We start from the raw sequence: 18995 nt of genomic DNA on the forward strand, positions 1-18995 counted from the left end.
TAGTAATATCAAGTTTTTTCCAGAAAAATATGATGACATCAAGAATGGGAATATACTTGCCAAACTAGAATGTCTAGAATAAGCATTATATGCTTTGTTTTCAAAGAATTCACAAAATACTCTCTCCATATACAAGACAAGGAAATTCTTTAAAGGTAAGTACTAACATAAAACATAATAGTATCAGTACCACAAGTATGGGGTGGCGGAGTTGCAAGTAAAGAAAGGAATGCTACCATCCAAGATATGGGGCTGTGAAGGCATAAAGTATGCCATAGCAACCTGACAACACGCTACAATGGCACCAGCTCGGAATGCAGGTGGTTCAAGAAATGTAGCTGCTAAGGCGGGCATGAATGTCTCTGCGTGTCACAGTACACCTCTCCTGTTCAGTGCTGCGGCTTGTACCGTGCCACTTGGATTGTTGCAGCACGCTGTGCTCAGGCTGAGCACAGCGTTACCATGGTTACGCAATCAAGAACTTGAGCATCAGCAGCGCAGTGCTCATAATACTTAGACAAAACGAATCTCAACTTATTTCTGTCTTTTTCTCAAGAATAGTGGCCACATGACAGGGTGGGGGTGGGGGGATTTTATCACTGCATGACATAGCCTCTAGTAATAGAAAATGGATGGATGATGTAATGGTCCCAGGTAACCATGGTGACAATGAAGTATCTACTAGTAGTAGGGATGAGACTGAGCGGCTGCTGTAGATATTTGCCTACAGGAGATTGCTCTCCAGCAGCACAGCTAGCAGCCAGGCACAGAGGAGAAGTGATGCTGCTGACTGACGCCCCACTGGGTTGTTACTTGGTGCACTGCTGCTGCTGCTACCGCGGCTGGCACCGCGTTCCTGCATGCTGACAGTATTTGTGCTCCATGCCGTGTCGTCATGCAATTGTGTAGGGGTTGTGCTACTTTGCCTGCTGCTGCTTCTGATGGTGGTGGTGGCCGTCGTGGGCGGTGGCAGCAATGATCCCGATGCAGCGGCAATAACTTGCTGGTGCTGTGGTCCACACGTGTCGGTGAATATCGGTGACAGCGTACTGGGCTCCCAAGGCCCGTCGTATCTTGCATTTCCACTGCAGTTCATGAGAGGGCAATCGAAGTCAATCGTAACCAGCGGACAGTTCTGGAACGCAGGTGGACTACTGCAGAATATACTCTCAGGCGCAGGGGGGTCTTCTTTTTTTTTCTTCCCGGACATGTAGTTGTCATGAAAGTGACTAGTGTAGTCGACGCTTGTATAGTCCCTCATCAGGTCTGCCAGCCATCTTACTGAGCAATCGCAATGGTATGGATTTTGCTGCAGGTACCTATATGTGCATATACACAAACACGCATGTGCAAAACATTGGGGAACAGGGTTAGCCGCGTGTTGTACCCAGTTATCCTAGCAATCAGTCTGGCAAGCTGTTTTGAACTGGTGCGCTCTGATGCTCTGATAATACCGTTCTGAGAACTCTCATCGCAGATCCAAAGACCGCGAAGCAATGCCCACATCGGCCTAGTTTCTCTCTTTCAATGTGCAGTCAATGCCAGTCATATTGCGAGTGAGCAGGGGCAAGCATCTCACAGTGCACATTCACACAGTCAGCAAGACACGAAACAGCAACAAACACACGAACAAAAAACAAGAAAGTTTTCTTCCAACATCGGAAAAATTCCCGGAGAGACTACTTGTACAGTCACAAGGATACGCCTGATAAGGTGCAGCAGCTATTATCAAAAGCATGTGGATAATCGAGGTTCAGATAGCTGGGGTAGGACCGTGTTCGCTCAATCTTGCCTTTTAGAGTTTTAATGGAACCCTTGCTTGTTTCATTCACACCATGAGCACAGCGCGAACTCCACACCAATAACAGTGTTATGCTACTGTTTACACAGTGAACTCCACACCAATAAGTGTTATGCTACTGTTTACTGTACTTACAGGCGTGTTAATTTGTAGTTGAGTGGAAGGGCTGACTTGGGCAGTCTGCGTATTTTATTCTTGAAGATATTTCTGCAATAGAAGAATACCAAAAAGCCGTGACACCGGCTCAGTTCAACATTCAGTGAAGCTTTGCAAGTGACCCTCCATTTATACTAGATCATATTAAGTTGAAACGCATTCAATTGATCAACAGAGTCCCAACCGTTTTAGGGGCAATAGAAACCCTAATTGGAAGCTAATAAACATGTGTTTAATAGAGGTGTATAATATGTAGCCATAATCATTTGGTTGGCCTGATCCAGACGCGGATTCCAGATCTACAGAATTACTCAGAATCAAACGATCACGTTTGTTCACACCCTACATGGTGACCTTGTTGATGTAGATAACTGACGTTAGAAAACTGTCACTCCAGGGCTCGTATTTGCCATAGTCATCTGAGTTAAAATAACATGATGCTGCAACGTATGTGCACGTGCATGTGTACTCAGGGCCGGCGCCACTGGTACGGCTGGTGCGGCCATGGCCGGACCAGTTTCTATCAATGCCAAATTTCACAAATGTCCAGTGTATGATCAATTGTGTGGAGGTACAAATAGGCTATCCTCGTGAAGAGTCTCTCACCCATAAACTGTTCATCATGTCCTGTGAGGGCTACTGTACTAACTGTACACATGCACGTTTCATTGTATCTGTTGTTAGCGATATGTGTAGCTGGAACAACCAGATGTGATGCCGCACAGAGCTAGCTAGAGATGAATCCTCCCCATGGCACTGAAATAGGACATGCGGAAATTATCTGCCCCTTCAGCCGACCTGGGGCCGTACCACCCCTTGGGAGCTGGCTCCGGGCCTGGTACTGCATGCGGACAGTGGTGATATTGCTACCCGCCAAACATGTACAAACATCTTGTTTTCCAATCTTACGATGCACTGCAGGTAGCCCCAAGTAACTTTAGAGATGCCTAATGTGCACGTGATCCACTCCAAGTGACTCAGTACCGCTCTCAGACTGTGCAGTGACTCAGTACCGCTCTCAGACTGTGCAGTTTTAATCGGACTTGTAGTGGCAGTCACCGTGGTATTGTGTGCACCTTTATGTGCAATCATGCTGTGAATTCCATGCTGAGATGGTACAGTAGTTTGAAGCAAGGAGTACTCTAGTCTTTGTCTCTGGTGAAAAGTGTCCGCATGGCTGTGCCAAGTTACTTACAGAGTTGTCAAGTTGTGCAGCAAAGCGAACTGCTCCGGGTGAAACTCGGTCAGCTGGTTTTTCATCAGACTCAGCTCACACAACTCACGTAGGTGGTGAAATGCGTTGTGGCCCAGGCTCTTCATTCCATTGTTATTCAAGAAGCTGTGGTGACATGGCGACAGGCAAAATAACATACGGTACACATCTTAAGACCTCCTCCGCTCTTCGTAGTTCGTACCATTCTCCTTTGCAAAATGATATCCTCTATCGGCTTTCTCCAGAGAGTTCAGTTTGTCTTTCACCCACTAGCAGTGTACCCAGCAGTATCTTTTCATTTGGTCGTATTTGTCTTTCTCTGACCAGCACAAGCGAATAGTGCGGTCCATGGCTCAACGCGGCTGACCCGGGGACGCAAAAGTGCAGTCCGTATTTTATTTTATTAGCAGGCCGCATAGCACTGTGATCTCAGGTGGTCTGGCCAAATTGGATACTTGATAGAAATGAACATCGTTTCAACCAGGGGCTGTCTAGTTTTCAACCCTAGAGCAGCTGCTGCATGTACTGGTGTGCACGAATTGAGTGGGCCAACTGTTTCGATAATATGCGGGTCTGGCCATGGCCTGGTCCGGGTGCTACGGCCCTGACTAGTATCCACATTTTTCTGCAGTACATTTCAATAAGTTACTATCATTAATAAGAAATGGAATGTGAACACAGAGACCACTGGCTGACGGGGGGGGGGGGGGGGGGAGCGAGGCTGCGTGAAAAAAAGGTTCTTCAAAGCAATACTTACAGGTTCTTCAACATCCGTAGGTTGGAGAGCTCATTGCCCAGGCGCTGCAACTTGTTGAATCCCAGTCCACTGCAGAAAGAGGATCATATTCAGTACAAGAAATATAATTATCATGATGTGTATAGAGGGACTCGGATGGTGAGCCAAGGGAAGTTTTGAATTAGAAACATGGAAAACGTTGGGGCACAAGTTATGCCTTAGGGGTCGTCGCAAAAGTTTTTTGTCGTCCCTGAAACGAACATGATTCATTTGGGGGGGAGGGGTGCGAGCCAAAATCGCAAGTCGACCGACACTGTACATATGACATGTACATGCATGCGATTTTCGTCGTCCAGCATAGCAAGCTGTGTTCGTTTCAGAGGGAGGGGAGGGGGTCCGAGTACGAAATGAACGATGTTCGTTTCAGGGACGACAGAAAACTTTTGCGACGACCCCTTAAGAGTCCACCAACTAAACCAGATTTTGAACCGAGTCAGATTGGTGCACAGTTAGCAGCAGACTAGCGAGGAGTACAGAGACACACAGTGTATAAAAGTAGCAGCAGTTGAACACACATGCACATCATGGTGGCCTTCACAGTGTGTCCACGTGCCCAAGGAACGGTGATTTACTAACTTGTTACAGCGAAGGCATGTGCACGCACACTCGCCCCCCCCCCCCCCACACACACACACACCGACACATGTTCATGCATGCACAGATGCACCCACATACACCCCCCCCCTCCCCCCCCCCCCCCCACACACACGCCCCCCCCCCCCCCCACACACACACACGTTCATGCATGCACACACATGCACACATGTATCCGTGCAAGCAAACCCTTTAAAAATGGCCTGATAACCGTAGACTTACAGTGTCCTGAGAGAGCTGGGCAAAGCATGGTGCTCAATAGTGTCAATCTTGTTATTGTAGAGGTAGCTGAAGAAAAGCAGAACCCAAACCCCAAACACAAAGTTAAAATGTATTAGCATCTGCTGACTGAGAGTCTCACCACTCTCTTTAAAGTTTTTATGCTAGTACTACATATTGGGGCTTTTTGGGGCTAAATCTCCTCTACTTGAGCGTTGGTAACGAGGAGTTTTCATGGGGCTCCGAAAGGAAAGCAAGCAATTTAAAACCAAGAAGAAAGACAAATTGACAACTTTTGGGTGGATCAATCCTACATTTCTCTGCTGTGACTATGTGAGTTGTGCTCAGGCCGGATAACTTTAAAATTGACCGCGTTCCCACAGAGCCGGTTAGTTGAATACATGTACTGGCGGATTCACCAGATTGGTCAATGCTCAGACATATGATTCTATTTCAATTTTTTTTAATACTCACAGGTAGACAAGATTGGGCAGGTAGTCAAGAAATCCTTTTTTAACTCTGTCGAGCCGATTGCCACTGATGTTACTGAATGATAGAAGAATTGTGATAAGAACACGACAGGACAAGCAAGTAAGTTGTCAGCCAGTACAATAGGCTCATATAGAAAGCATTTAGGAAACGAGAATGTCCCAGAACTGTTCCGCTGCACTCTACTTCTGCCTACCTACAGTGGGCAACATAATTAAAAAATGAAGCTGGAGTCGGAGGAGACGGAGAAGGATTAGTGATAGCTTGCATAGACCTCGGTCCTACCGGTATGACCATCATACACAGACATGCTGCATGGCCTCTGTTCTAACATTGACCTAAAACCTGACCCTAACCTGTTGCTAAGGGGCTACTGAAGGAGTCCACAGGTTTTATAATGCGATCGCACAAGGCATACTACGAAATTCCATGGTAACAGCTCATAGTAACCATGGAAACAGAGTATGGAATTATGCATTCCACTGCCTTGGCAGGCTAATAAGAACATTAGGACCTCACAGCGATTGGTGTGTCATGGTCAGAATTCACTTTGCACAGAGTTACTAGCGCTCCGACAGGAGTATGTGCGGCCATGTTGACAATTGATAAAATTGCACATGTGTAATGCACTGGACATAGCCTTGCATTTTGCGCCATTTTCTTGGGTCCTACCGGTGGTCCTACCAGTAGGACGGCATGCAAGCTATCATTAAGATAATGTTAGAAGGAGCTAGAAGAAGAAGAAGGAGGAGGAGGAAATATGTGGTGGATGGGAGACTATGGTGACCGGAAGACAAAGGGCACAGCAGGGTGACTTACAGAAATTCAAGACCAAGTGGAAATGCATCATGTCGGACCAGGCGAATTTTGTTATGCGCAATGTGTCTGTGAAAAAAGATTGAGGCAGTACACACATGCACAGGCGTGCACACACACAACCACAAACACAATCATGCACACACACACACACACACACACACACACACACACACACACACACACACACACGGAAATAGTGCTTTACCATTAGGATAGGCACGTGATCACTCAGGTATTTTCAACTATCTTGCTCATCTTCTTCCCGATAACCCAAGCAAACCAGTTTAGCACGCATGTTGCACTCCGCTACAGAGTGCATAGTCTCTGTTAGTTAAAACATTATGCAGGCATTGTGCAAATCCATTTGCAAAATATATTGGGCCCAGCTATGAAAACTCTGCCAGGGAAGACCAAAACGAGTGTTTAAAAGGACAAGCATACAAACAGTTGGTTATTTATGGGGGATTCAGTCTATTCTCGATCCACGCTCTGTGTCTTACGCCCCAAACATTCAGTCCAGTACTTCAGTACACACATAGAAATTGGAAATTTTCCACCAAATGAGGGTTTAGCTTAGACAGTGCAATCATATTGATGCCTATACAGCGGCACAGCCTTTAACCCCGGAAACAGACACAGTGCACGTACACTGCTCAAAGAAATGCTTCCTTTTCCATAGATAACCTTACAGTGTCTTGATGTTCGTCTCGCGGAACGCTGTAGCTGATATTTTAGTCAACAGATTGCCATCCAGGGAGACCATACGCACCCAAGGCGGAAACGTGCCCTCCTCAACGCGCTTGAGTCCGTTATTGTCGAAGGTACTGTAGCAAACAACAAGATCCTTTTGAATTTAGAAAGCATCAAGTGAGAAACATGTTACCGGGACAAAGCTCATCCGAACCGTTCATCTAAGAGTACGTACCGGTCGATGTGTTGGCAGAACCATTTGTTGAGAAGTGATTGCATGTACCGTAAAGTACCGTTGATCCGCCCCCCCCCCCCCCCCCCCCCCCCCCCTGTCGATTTTCTACCTGTGAAGCGATTTCGGCGTACTAGCATACAACGAAATACGATGTTGAACCGACGCTTGCACTGCTGTACACAATATGTGCCAATCCAGGATGAAAATATGCACAATTTAGCACATCGAGTCTGATCCTCCAAGTTGTTGTACATCGTACTGCACTTGACAGCCTTGATCTAAACAGGCTTCTTTCTATACAAGACAGGCTTTTATACAAGACACTACAGTATTCCACAAACTGCCAGAAAACCAACACCGCCGTTCCTAGCTTTAGGCTGTTGCGTTCATAGAATTTCAGGCTGGACGTTCTTGGGTTCCACGTTCTTCAGCGCGCGACTCTACTGTCCCGCTGTAAGCGTGTGTTGCACTGACCATGGATTATGCATTGAATTTCTCACTTCTAAATCCGGGTCAAGGGGCACCGGCATACTGCCAAGTACCAATGTATGTTGTGTAGCCCCGATGGGTGCTACGACCTATCCACTGTACAGCTGCTGTGTTTTGGTGAAATAGGCTGGTCACATGCATGCAAGCTGCATAGTGTCCTGCATGTACCAGTGCGCTGCTGCGGTGGAGCGATGGCACACATATACCGTGTCCAGCGCTTCACAGCACCTGGCACTAGTTGCCTCAAAGGATTGCCGGAAAAAGGCTCTTGCCTCAGATCAGCTACTGCCGGAAATCAACTTACAAGTCTCTCAAGCGGGGCAGATTGTATAGGCCAGATTCTCGACTTAATCTTCGAATGCTGTTACCTGTGATGATTCTGCGCACACATGAAAATGAACATTAATGGATTTACAGTCAACTCCACTTCTAACTCTCATGTTGAAAATTCATAGCAAAGAAAAGGACCAAGGAACTACAAGTTACTCTATACTGTCCACTGACACCACCAGTTACTGGACAATCAGCTCATGCGATAACATTGCACGACACTGACCGACAATGACCGACGGTACTGACGTTCTACGACTAACTGCCAATCAGCTCCAGCACGTCTTGGATGCACACAACAAGCGCCTTCGAACTTGGAAGGTTCTAAGCTACAAGTTATAGCAATAAACTAAGAACGAGGGAAGGTGCGCGCAACCAAGACAAGAACAAGCTGAAAGTCGGTGTCGGTCATTGTCCTGCAACGTTATCGCATTGTTTGTTTGTTTGTTTATTTTATTTGAATTCGTTTAGAGCACGTGCATGAGCGGAAAGTGGCTACTCGGTGTGAGCATGAAAAAGCTCAGAATATACATGTACTGCTAACTTACAGTGAATACTACATGCAACATCTAGGCTGAGTGACAGTCAAGACAGGTATGAGACTCGAACACAGCAGATTTACCAGTGGCCACTGAAAATCTATATAGGAGTAGCAGTTTCGCTTCTGCTCTTGTAGCAGTTTCGCACTCTTGTGTGGGGTAGTGCCTTTAATAGCTGTTTGCACTATGCAGAGCTCACTGGCTTGTCAGTTTGAGTACTCAGCCGGGCAAGGTACGTTCGGGCCTGGTTTAAATCTGGCTTTGGAGTCTCACGAGAACCGAGATTTTTTTGGGGAAAAAATTTCATTACTTTCAGGTTCGGCCTCATTTCCTCTGTGCTGCGCTGATGAGTCCACAAAGGACGAAACAGTTCTGTCCGCAGATTGAGTACATATACATACACAATTCTACCTCCACCACACTGATGATGCGCTCTCTGGCCTTCCACCACATGTGCTCTCTGGCCGATCTCATCACACCCGCGACATGACACCAAGTTGTGGATACTGACATATAACATTTCCTCCATACAGCGCTATTTCGACCACTCTAAGGTCTCGTCAGAGAAGGTTGAGAATAATGAATGGCTAGAATTAATTTGAAAGCCTACCTACTTACATACACATATACTTACAGGTGTTGTACATTTGGTGGGAACTTGGGAAGCTCTGTCCACCCAATGCTCTTGCATTCTATCGATTTCTTCCAGTCATTACGGCATGAGCAGCCCTTAGGGCATGGAATGATGGCAGTCTCATCTTTGGATGGCGGGATGGTTGCCTGTCTAGCCGGATGGGATGCTTCCACTGTCGGCGAAGAGAAAACAAGACAGGATATATGTACTTGTGAATATCGGAATCTCGTTTTCTCCACATATTCACTGAGCCAGAACTATCTGAGATAACCTCCTTAGCCAGTCAGTGCGGGAATTTGTAACTGAAGGAAGATCTGTAAAAACACATTTTAAAGCATAGCTTTCCTTGTAGCGGTGTCATGTTGAACCTGTATAGCGGTGTGTGCATGTTGAACCTGTATAGCGGTGTGTGCATGTTGAACCTGTAACTTTCACCTCTGCCAATTATTTTTTCTTCAGAAGTTGATCTTCACCACACCATGTTTTTATCCTTCTGCATGACTACGTCCGAGCTTAGCACCGTGTTGCGCCCCCATCTTTGCGTAGCTATCGTGCTAGCGCTATCGTATGCAACCACAAATCGATCGTTCCGCGTGCGCACTGCGCCCGTACGTTGCATTTTGTGTTTGTTTGAAGTTTTAGCTTACATCGCAAACCAAACGGGCATTGATGCCCAATATTATGATGGCGATAGAATAAAAGATGAAGTGTGTCTCGAAAAAGCACGAGCTGTACTTGAGAAAATGGGAAGGAAGTCATTTAGAAATATATATACCAATAGTTACAAGGCTTGAAGCCAAATTCTAACAGAATTCAAAATCAGAGAGAAATCAGAAGGACCAATGCCAGAAGGAGGTCATGTTCAGCTAGATAAACCGGCATAGAAGGACAATCTGTTTTTTTAATGAATCTAGCCGACGAGTGGACGTAAGCTCCTGTGGCAGGGTGTTCCAAAGCTGCGCGGCAGAAACCAATGGTCGGCAGTCACCAGATGTTCGCCGACTCAGCGGCACAACGTATTCGATTTGCAATTGTCATTGTGTGACGAGACAATATTGGGAACGAAACCGATGCCATCATCATGGGTTTACTGTTTGTTGCCTGTGCCCCCCCCCCCCTCCATTATTGTTCCTGGCACAAACTCTCTCTCTCTCTCTCTCTCTCTCTCTCTCTCTCTCTCTCTCTCATTACTTCCATAGTATAGACAATCATCATGGCCAGTTACATATAGGCAGGCATTTTTACTTTGCACGATGCATGGTGTACTAGTAGTTTTCAAACCTGCAAGTCCTTATTTTCTTGCCTACACCGTATCTTATATCAGTACAATGTCATGTACTACTACCGGTAGGTATTCCGTCTCAGTGCCACAAAATGGGCATCACTCAGTATCGTGTCTCTCTCCAGACTGCCAAAGTTAACGAAATGGATACGTAATACGCACCTTAACATTAGAATGCTATAGTGCACTTGCCAACGATCTTCTCCCATCTCCTCAGTGGGAAAGGGTTACATTGCACGTCAGCAGGGCGTTGTAACGGGAACAGCTAGCGCGTGCGGCCAGCGGAGCATTCGAGCTCGTAGTCGGAGTGAATGTGCTGCAAGCTAGCTGTTGCGAGGACTAACTGGATGCAGCACCATTTCCGGATCAGAGGGACAGGAACTGAAGCAAGCTAACAATGCGAAGCACATTACGTGACATAATCCCAACCACCACCCACCACCACCACCACCACCACCACCAGACTCCACTCCAGCAGTCCAGGGCATCTCATCGCTACCCAGTAGATCCACCCTGCACCGCTCCAGCTGGAAGTGAAACAGCCTCGCTGCGTGAAATACAATGACTGTTATGGCAATATGCTACTGCATGCTCTACTCCTCTAGTGTTCTTGGCTATAAAATAATTATTGATAAAATCGCTATTATTTAGATCTACGATACAAGGTATGCCACGTAAAAATAACAGGCTACATTTTACTCACTTGCAGTGCAAGTACTGCCCTGCACTACGAACAGTGGAGTAGGCCCTTGTGGCAGTGACCCGTGCAGTATAAAATTATCATGGACTCAAGTGCATGATCTGCTTTGCGGTATTCGCAGACGAGTTGTAGATGTCCACGTAGATCTACATGTAGATCAACGACTACTGTAAGACATGTATATATAACGAGGAAGCAAATCTAACGTTTTAACGGATGACATTTCTTCGTTATAATAAGATCCGTTGAAGCCGTACTGCTTCATAATCATATATGCTGTGTGTGGATATGGCAGAATACTGCAAGATCGTTAACATATCTTCTCGTTAGCCTATGAATTTTGGACAATCGTTAAATTTGCGACTCGTTATAATAACATGTCTTACAGTACGTACCGGGACTCGACTACTAAGTACACGGAGTCTTGTAGTCACTGGCTGTTTTCCGGGAGCGTCCAACCAGCTTCAGACCAGCAGCCGTTGTAGTAACCATGGTAATCGTTGTGTCCTGTCGCTTCGTCCCAGTGATGTAATGAGTGATCATGGTGATGGGTAGGTTCTTCTCCAGCTGCCACGGCTGAGCTCTACCTTCGATACCGCTGATCGTGGCAATGTAAGTCTGTATGAACTGAGTACTGGTAAGTCAAAGTGGCAGATCTGTACAATCATGACTGTACTGGTACATGTGGGATGATGTGCATTGTAGATCTACATGACACTACAGTCTACAGGTTTCAGCCAGCAGATAGTGGGATCATCATCCAGACGGGTTTGTCCACAACGCAATAACCATGATAACCGTGATCACAATAGCGAACGGGAGCCGGACTGGTCAGCAGATCTCACTGAGCTGAAAGCAGCAGCAGCAGCAGCAGCAGCAGCAGTGCTAGTACTAGTATCATGGAAGCACAGGTGTACTTCTTGTATCAAAATGTGTCTTGACTACGTAATTGTACTTCTTGTATCCGGATCAGAGGAGATTCCTCTGACATACAGGTACACATTGTACATCCAAGAGATAAGCAAGAGAAATCAGCTACTACATGTCACATGACTGAACAGTTACTACTGTAGAATAACTGTATTCCTTGGTGTCCATGTACTTCACTCCTAACTATTGGAGTTAAGGAGTGAAGTAGTTTCATACAAGCGGCTGCGTTGGAGTTTACGGACAATAAGAAGCATTTCTCCTTGTTGGAGTAACAGTTACTACTTGTAAAAATGGTGAGGTGCACGTGTGACGTGTTTCACATGCCCGAGGCGCGTCGTCTAGCTAGTACTACAGCAGAAGGCCGGCCACAAAGCGGAAGAGACACTGCGAGCCGTCGCCTTCATCGCAGCCTGCCAGTGGCAAACTGGCAAGGTTTCGTGACAACAGGAAGAACATGTCTTCTCCGACAACTAGTACAATGTAAATGTTTGTAGGGCATGAGCGGCTTCGACTCGAAGGGCTAAGCCTAGCTAGGCCATATAGGGCGGTCAGATGGGTTTAAAGTACACATGGAGGGTACTGAACACTGCTACTGCTGAACACTGCTACTGCTAGGGCGGAATATAACTGTTAGCGTTATTACCAGTGGCTAGAGGTGGCGTCATCTCCACTAGCATGACGATTAGCCCCTGTAATATGTGGGAGAGGTAAACCTTCTTTGCTAGGCTGGTCGGAGACGCGGCGGATGATGAGGGGTACTGCATACTAGTACCCACGCATTGCCAACACACACACACACACACACACACACACACACACACACACACACACACACACACACACACACACACACACACACACACACAGTACAGTGTGCAAATCTAGTACAATGTAACACAAGTCACATGACTGGATAACTTGTGTAGTGCTTACTCACCTACTGCCAGTTTACAGCTGAAGTTATGGAAACATACATCATGTACTAGCGTACACAACTTCACAAGTCTCTACTTTATAATTGTGTATCCTCTTGTGTACAGCTTGGTTTTCGGTGGCTGGCTTGCCCTGAAGTGGTATCAGCTCCTTACGCAGGGCGGTTGATGCCCAAGTCCCCTGCCAATTTGTAACTTACGATGCAGGCTGTTAGAGTAATGATAGATACTCAGCTGCACCTTGCACTGCCTACTCTGCACCTTGCACTGCCTACCGTCTAGACGAGAGACATGTTCCTGTTTGCCTCATTGAACGCGGATTGTGTGTATGTGTGTGTGTGTGTGTGCGCGCGTGTGTGTGTGTGTGTGTGTGTGTGTGTGTGTGTGCGCGCGGGCGGACACGCGTGCGTTCGTTCAGACTTCTCTATATCTGTTGCATATCTTAGACTTTGGAAGTGGCCACCTCTTGCTTCCTTTACAATGGACATCATTCAACCACCGGTGCGGCGGCCATGGACAGCAGAAGAAAAGAGTTCTCTCCCTCTCTGTCTTTCGTTTTGTCTCTCTGTCTCCCTCCTTTGTCACTGCCGGATCCAGTCCACTGGGAGGTCATCTCAAGTTCATTTGGACTGCACTGTGACACGACGGTAGCTGTTCTACTTCACAGTCACTGCTTAGGCGGTGCTGTTATGCTCTCGTGCCAGGACTTTTGCTGTGGGTCCATGGTCCAGGGTCCATGGTACATGACTACTGACTGTAACTGTACATGAAATCCATCAATCTGTCTTGACCACTGACATCACACTATTTCTACGTCGTCTTTGCTGCTCCGTTGCCTGCTATATTACCACGTCTTTTATAGTACGTGTATTATAGACACCCCCTCGACAGGCGAGAAGCCTCTGGGTAAAATTATAACAAGTTACATGACATAGAAAACAACTTTCACGCAAGAAATGAAGTTATGAGCCAGGCACACGAAGGTTGAACCAAATTTGGAATTGTTTTTGGAAGTTGAGCCAGACAACAAGCGAACACGGAACAGAAATAGCGGCTGTCACGTTTGCTACGGTTTAGGCCATGTCAGGGCACTATTGTTTGTGAACAATAGGCTGCCGGAATAGGTGGTGGGTGCAGCCACTGCACTCTGCAGACTGCAGTGTGTTCATGCATGATTAGCCACAGTCATGTGCCACGCTGACCACCCATTCCGAGTAGTGACCCCTAGAATACGGCCTAGCTGGCGTTCTAAAACGGGGCAATGTCACATCGTTCAACTGGCACACAACACGCAGCATACAACACCATGACTTGTAGTTGTCTGCGTTGTATCAGCTTGGCTGGCCATTGTACCCTGTTTTCAGACCCTTATAGCATAATGGACCTATACTAGGCCTACACGTACACTGGAAATAGGAAAGACTGAGCACGATCAGATGATGGTCCTGACCATCGTGTCCCTGTGCATGTGGTCAAGGGCCTCACCGTACTAGTAGTAGTATGTCGCGTTCCTTACGAACCCATTCACCGGCCACTTGAGTGTGTTCGATCAGGTGTGACTGTGATAGTGGCGTGATTGAAAGAACCCATCAGTTACTTCCACAAGCGCGAGCCTCTCCGATGAGGGCAGAAAGCAATCTCCATCATGCAGGTTGCCCAGGTTGGACCAGTGCCCATGCCGAGTGCTAGGCACGTACACTGTTAAGACTTATGGACAATCTCTCAGGCTTCGTCCAGTTGAAGGGTGCTTGCTGTTCAGTATTACAGCTAGACTAGAGCTAAAGCGAAGAACCCTTTCACGACTGCATGCGCCCCGGTTTAAACCACTCAGCATTGTTGATGCTGCGCGGACTCTGCGATCTTCTCTTGAACAAACACAATAACACTGGACGTTATCATCGATCGTTCTTTGACGTGTCGACGGGGCATTCAGAATAGAGGCCAATGCATAGACCCAGGCCAGAGCCAGGATCGGTGATTGTGTCCCATCACTGCATCAGCTGGGGATGCACTTGGATGTCAATCGTTCTCAAGATATTCGAATCTTTCCCCTTGCACTCCGGTCTGTGGAGTATACTCATCATAGCTAAGACTGCTAACGGTCAACACATCTGCAATTCTGCATAGCCTGCACCAGCATAACGAAGGGGCTAGTAATCAACATCATGCGACCATGCAGCAGATGTAAGGGTTCGAACAGCACAAGGTACATATTGCCGCGGAAACCCAGTCGCCGAATCGACTGTGCTGTATGTATGGCCCATGCGCCCCATAACAGTTAGCCCCCTCTCCCCCCGCACCACGAATCACAACCCTAAAAGTAAAACCAACACCGTATCGGCATGCCTAGAGGAAGTAGTTGTTCAATGGCACCTCGACAAAGATAATCGTAAACCCCACGAAACAATCCTGGTGACTGTTTCACTCTCAGTTTCACCTGGGATCATCAGAATGCGAAAGTCAAGGCTAGCTCAAGGCATAACTTTGTAGCTCAATGCCTAGCTCAATGCCTAGCGGAAGGCGTAGGGTTTCGTACCGCATTGTCATCTGCTTACTTAGCATAACTAATACTTCTCCTCACTCGAATGAAAGTGACACCCGTGGCGCGGAACCCACCGCCCAGCCTTGAAGGACACGGCCACGGTATTCTTGCAGTTACATAGTAAATATAATTATCTAGTAAATAGATCATGTTACTTGATTAGACATGTGCAGTCTACAGACTACATTGTATAGCTGGTAATCCACAAGAAACGCACATTGGATACCGGTAAGCCTAGTAGAATACGTCCTTTGAAAGAAGGGACGTTACTCGTTAGGAAGTTAGCTACAAGCGCCCTTCAAGGCAGCTTACACAGTATCGCATGGATCCTAGCCTGTCCACGGTTTAGAAGGGCCAGTGGCTTCACCTAAGACACTGCATGCTGTGGTGGCCAGGGAGGCATGGCTGATGCCTGATCTCACGCTCTCTGATATTCATGTTGTTTAACATCTTGCGTTTCCTATCCCCTCCCCTGCCCCCACCACCACCAATCCCCTCCCCCCCACCACCACCAATCCCCTCCTAGCGCACAGTGCTGCATGCTACGAAACAAAGATGATGACTTTCATATTGCCTACACCATGGCATTGTCGACACGAACTTACCTTGTCCGTCAGCAGCCAGGAAGTAGAGTAGGGTTGACCAGCACCACCAGTACACTGCTGCTGGTGCAGGCTTGGGCGACCACAGGAAGCAATTCATTGCCGCCAAGGCCACGCTCGGCCGTGCCAGGCCAAACGGCAGCAGCAGCACGGGCCCGAAGGTACCTGCGACCCAGGTTCCGGCAAGCTATCGTCTTCTTCCTGCTCAGACTGAGCTAGCATGAGCAAGCCATAGTCATACGAAAGTCATAATATTGTGAGCGATTCTGTTCTAAAGAGTACTGGATGCGAACGTCACGAGCGAAGTCACACTCTGAGTCTGATTCGGTCTTCCTCCCATGACAGGGCGATGTGTGTGATCGGGGTGTCCTCGTCCTTCCCGACACTCTTCAGGTCAAAGTGCTACTCCTGGATGGCTGTGCAAGCCCGCATATAAGTAGTGGCTTCTAGCTAGGTTGGAGCGAGGCATAAGTGAAGTGTTGACTGTTGACAGCGTTGGACGTGCCCTATGCAATTATCTGATCTCAGCCTCGACCTCGCCAGTGCCGGAGCAGCAACGACGTGCTATCGTTGTACATGTACACACATATCAGGTAGAGGGTGGCATTTGCTAGACAGTGACACTGTGTACGGTCGTTGGCTGTGTGTTACCCACACTCTGCACTGCCGTGGATGGACACCATCTACGGTCTGTGCACAATAGGAGAAATGATAATACGGAAACAGCATGCATACTCATGTGTTCACGCCTGGGTGCATTTGCAACTTAAAACTGCAAGCCAGACGCCCCACACTGACTGGCAGTGGCACTGTCATGATGCATGTTGGCTTCCACTAACACAAGGCATGCGTCAACGCCACCACGGACAGACAGCACAGATGAGACATGTACAGGTATGCAAGGACGCTATTATAATAATAATTATGAATTGTGCTGCATCAGTGCCCGTAAATCACCATCATGTGTTACAAAACGCCCTTCAGTCGGTTCAGCAACCACATATGTAACAGTTTTATGCTGTCATTTTGATTTTGTCACAACGGCATAGTAGATGTCCATGTATGTACCTGCATAGTCCTTGTTGATGGCAGTGTTCCTTGTATTCCTTCATCATAGCAATAATACAGTGGTGTAGAAACGTCACACGATGGCTTCATGTACACGGATTCTCCATGGATCAGCAATACTACACACCGTTTATCCTTATGCTGGTGCGTGCCGTTAGTTGAATCCTTCAATAGTGTCACCAAGTACAAGCTTGACCAGGAGAAAGGAAGGGTATGTGTGAGGTGAGTGTGTGTTTGTTTGTGTATGTTGAGGGGAAAGGGGGAGAGGGGAGGGAGAGGAGGAGAGGAATTCTAGGCAAAACACCGATAGTCATGTGCGCTTGGACATGTGAACTACATGTACACATGTGACCAAGAGTAAGACGTGCACGCCTGTGTGTCATCTTCAACTTAGTTACTTCAAGGTTGTGGCCATGGTGGTGGTGACCATTCAGTACTGTACATGTACCCTCTTCAAGCGAGGCTCACATTTAATATTATAATGTACACTGCCAAACTACTTGTACTGTCCATCACGTCAGCAGTACTACTACTGCCTAGTTACAGCCATGGCAACGACATTGGTGAACCCACACTTGCCGGTATGCTAGTTTATAAGAAAAACTGTAACAACGCTCCCAGCAATGCACACTAGAACAGTGCATTTTCCAGCACATTCCGCTTGTCCGCGTCCATACCGCATTACTGGGGACCATAGTCGAACTGCTAAAGAAGCACAACGGCAATGCGTTTAGGCAGGCAATCGAGCGCTCTTCCTGGGCGTCGGTCCTCGATCAGGATAGGTTAGTTGGACCGAATAACATAATATGTTTATTACTAGCGCTAACACTAGCGCCTCGCAGATTGGTAGATTGTGTGCGTAACACGACGTTTATAATAGTGTCCCTGTTGTATCGATTCGATAGTTGCTGCAATGCATGCTAGGTACTACAACTTACTAGTGCTACATTTTGCATGCGTCACCAAGAGTACAATGTACATCACTCCACTACACCTGCATGCACTACATGTGCAGATGTGGTATCTAGCGTCTATTTCGTACATGTAATAGCGACGAGCTTGGTGGGGTCGCTTTCCTCATAGCTGAACATGTTACCAGTCGTTTAGATAACAGTTCTAAAACCATGTTGCCTTCGAGCATAGAACATGTCCCTTTTTGGTCATATCGGTTCTTGATCGACTGTGTCTTCTTGTAGTCTACTACTATACTAGTATTCTGAGTAATACGCACAGACACAGCCGTGGGATGAACTTCCCAAGACTCAAGAGACTAACACAAGTGGTGGCTCGTAACCAGCAAAACTAAGTTACTTGCTGAAAGAACTGGTGTGTCTTGTTGACTCTTCGTAACATGTCATATACATTGCACATGATCTTCGAAGTACATCAAAGATCGCTCTGTGCTACTGTAGTCTACACGAAGAAACCACGAAGTGACGTTAGCAGACGCCTGTCAATGAAATATGTTCATGTATCAGACGGTGTTTTTGGCCACAATTATGTTAGAATGTAACATTCCAAGTAGCTACTGCTTCTAAAGCTACGTAATTCCCATCTATCAGCACGGCTACAACTCGAAGTACATGTACGTTGTATCACAATGTCAATGGTGGTGTCTGCAGTACTGATCTCTCTTAGATTCAGCCGTCGATCGTGTGTTGATCGCGTCTAAGTCTGCCTGTCAGCGAAGAGCATTGACTTTTAAATACGTGCACAGAGACGTTCCGTGTCCTCTGTCGATGGCAGCAGCGAGCCGACTGAAACAACCCCGCCACCCGGCCTATTTTGATCCCAGAACCTTGCCATGGGCGAATTTCTTTTTGGAGAATACGCAGTTTCAAAGGACCATGGAGGTAACATGTACATGTAGCAGGTTCAAGTCCTGCTCGGGAGGCTCAGGCTAGGCAGGAGGATTTTCCAACCGTGGTGCCACCC

General features: G+C 47.1%; 1 protein-coding gene across 1 annotated transcript; it reads right to left on the bottom strand.

Annotated features, from left to right (window-relative positions):
* Window positions 1-361: 361 nt before the first annotated feature.
* Window positions 362-16520, bottom strand: LOC135804402 (leucine-rich repeat-containing protein 4-like). Its single transcript, XM_065318269.1, has 11 exons — window positions 15996-16520; window positions 9005-9176; window positions 7806-7880; window positions 6777-6911; window positions 6088-6153; window positions 5254-5325; window positions 4783-4848; window positions 3928-3996; window positions 3153-3296; window positions 1937-2008; window positions 362-1319 (listed from the first exon to the last, which is right to left on the bottom strand). The coding sequence occupies exons 1-11, from the start codon at window positions 16090-16092 to the stop codon at window positions 725-727; spliced, it is 1563 nt and encodes a 520-aa protein (XP_065174341.1). The 5' UTR covers window positions 16093-16520; the 3' UTR covers window positions 362-724.
* Between the last annotated feature and the right edge of the window lie 2475 nt (window positions 16521-18995).

Source organism: Sycon ciliatum, chromosome 1 (assembly GCF_964019385.1).
Source record: "Sycon ciliatum chromosome 1, ocSycCili1.1, whole genome shotgun sequence".
Classification (NCBI taxonomy): domain Eukaryota; kingdom Metazoa; phylum Porifera; class Calcarea; order Leucosolenida; family Sycettidae; genus Sycon; species Sycon ciliatum.

What these genes read in the sequence shown, in the direction of transcription:
- LOC135804402 (XM_065318269.1), bottom strand. Translation starts at nt 16,092, where the DNA reads ATGAATTGCTTCCTGTGGTCGCCCAAGCCTGCACCAGCAGCAGTGTAC. An exon ending in CCCAGCTCTCTCAGGACACT is followed by an intron (nt 3,997 to 4,782) that starts GTAAGTCTACGG and finishes CTCTTTCTGCAG; the next exon opens with TGGACTGGGATTCAACAAGT. An exon ending in AACTACAAATTAACACGCCT is followed by an intron (nt 1,320 to 1,936) that starts GTAAGTACAGTA and finishes ATGCACATATAG; the next exon opens with GTACCTGCAGCAAAATCCAT.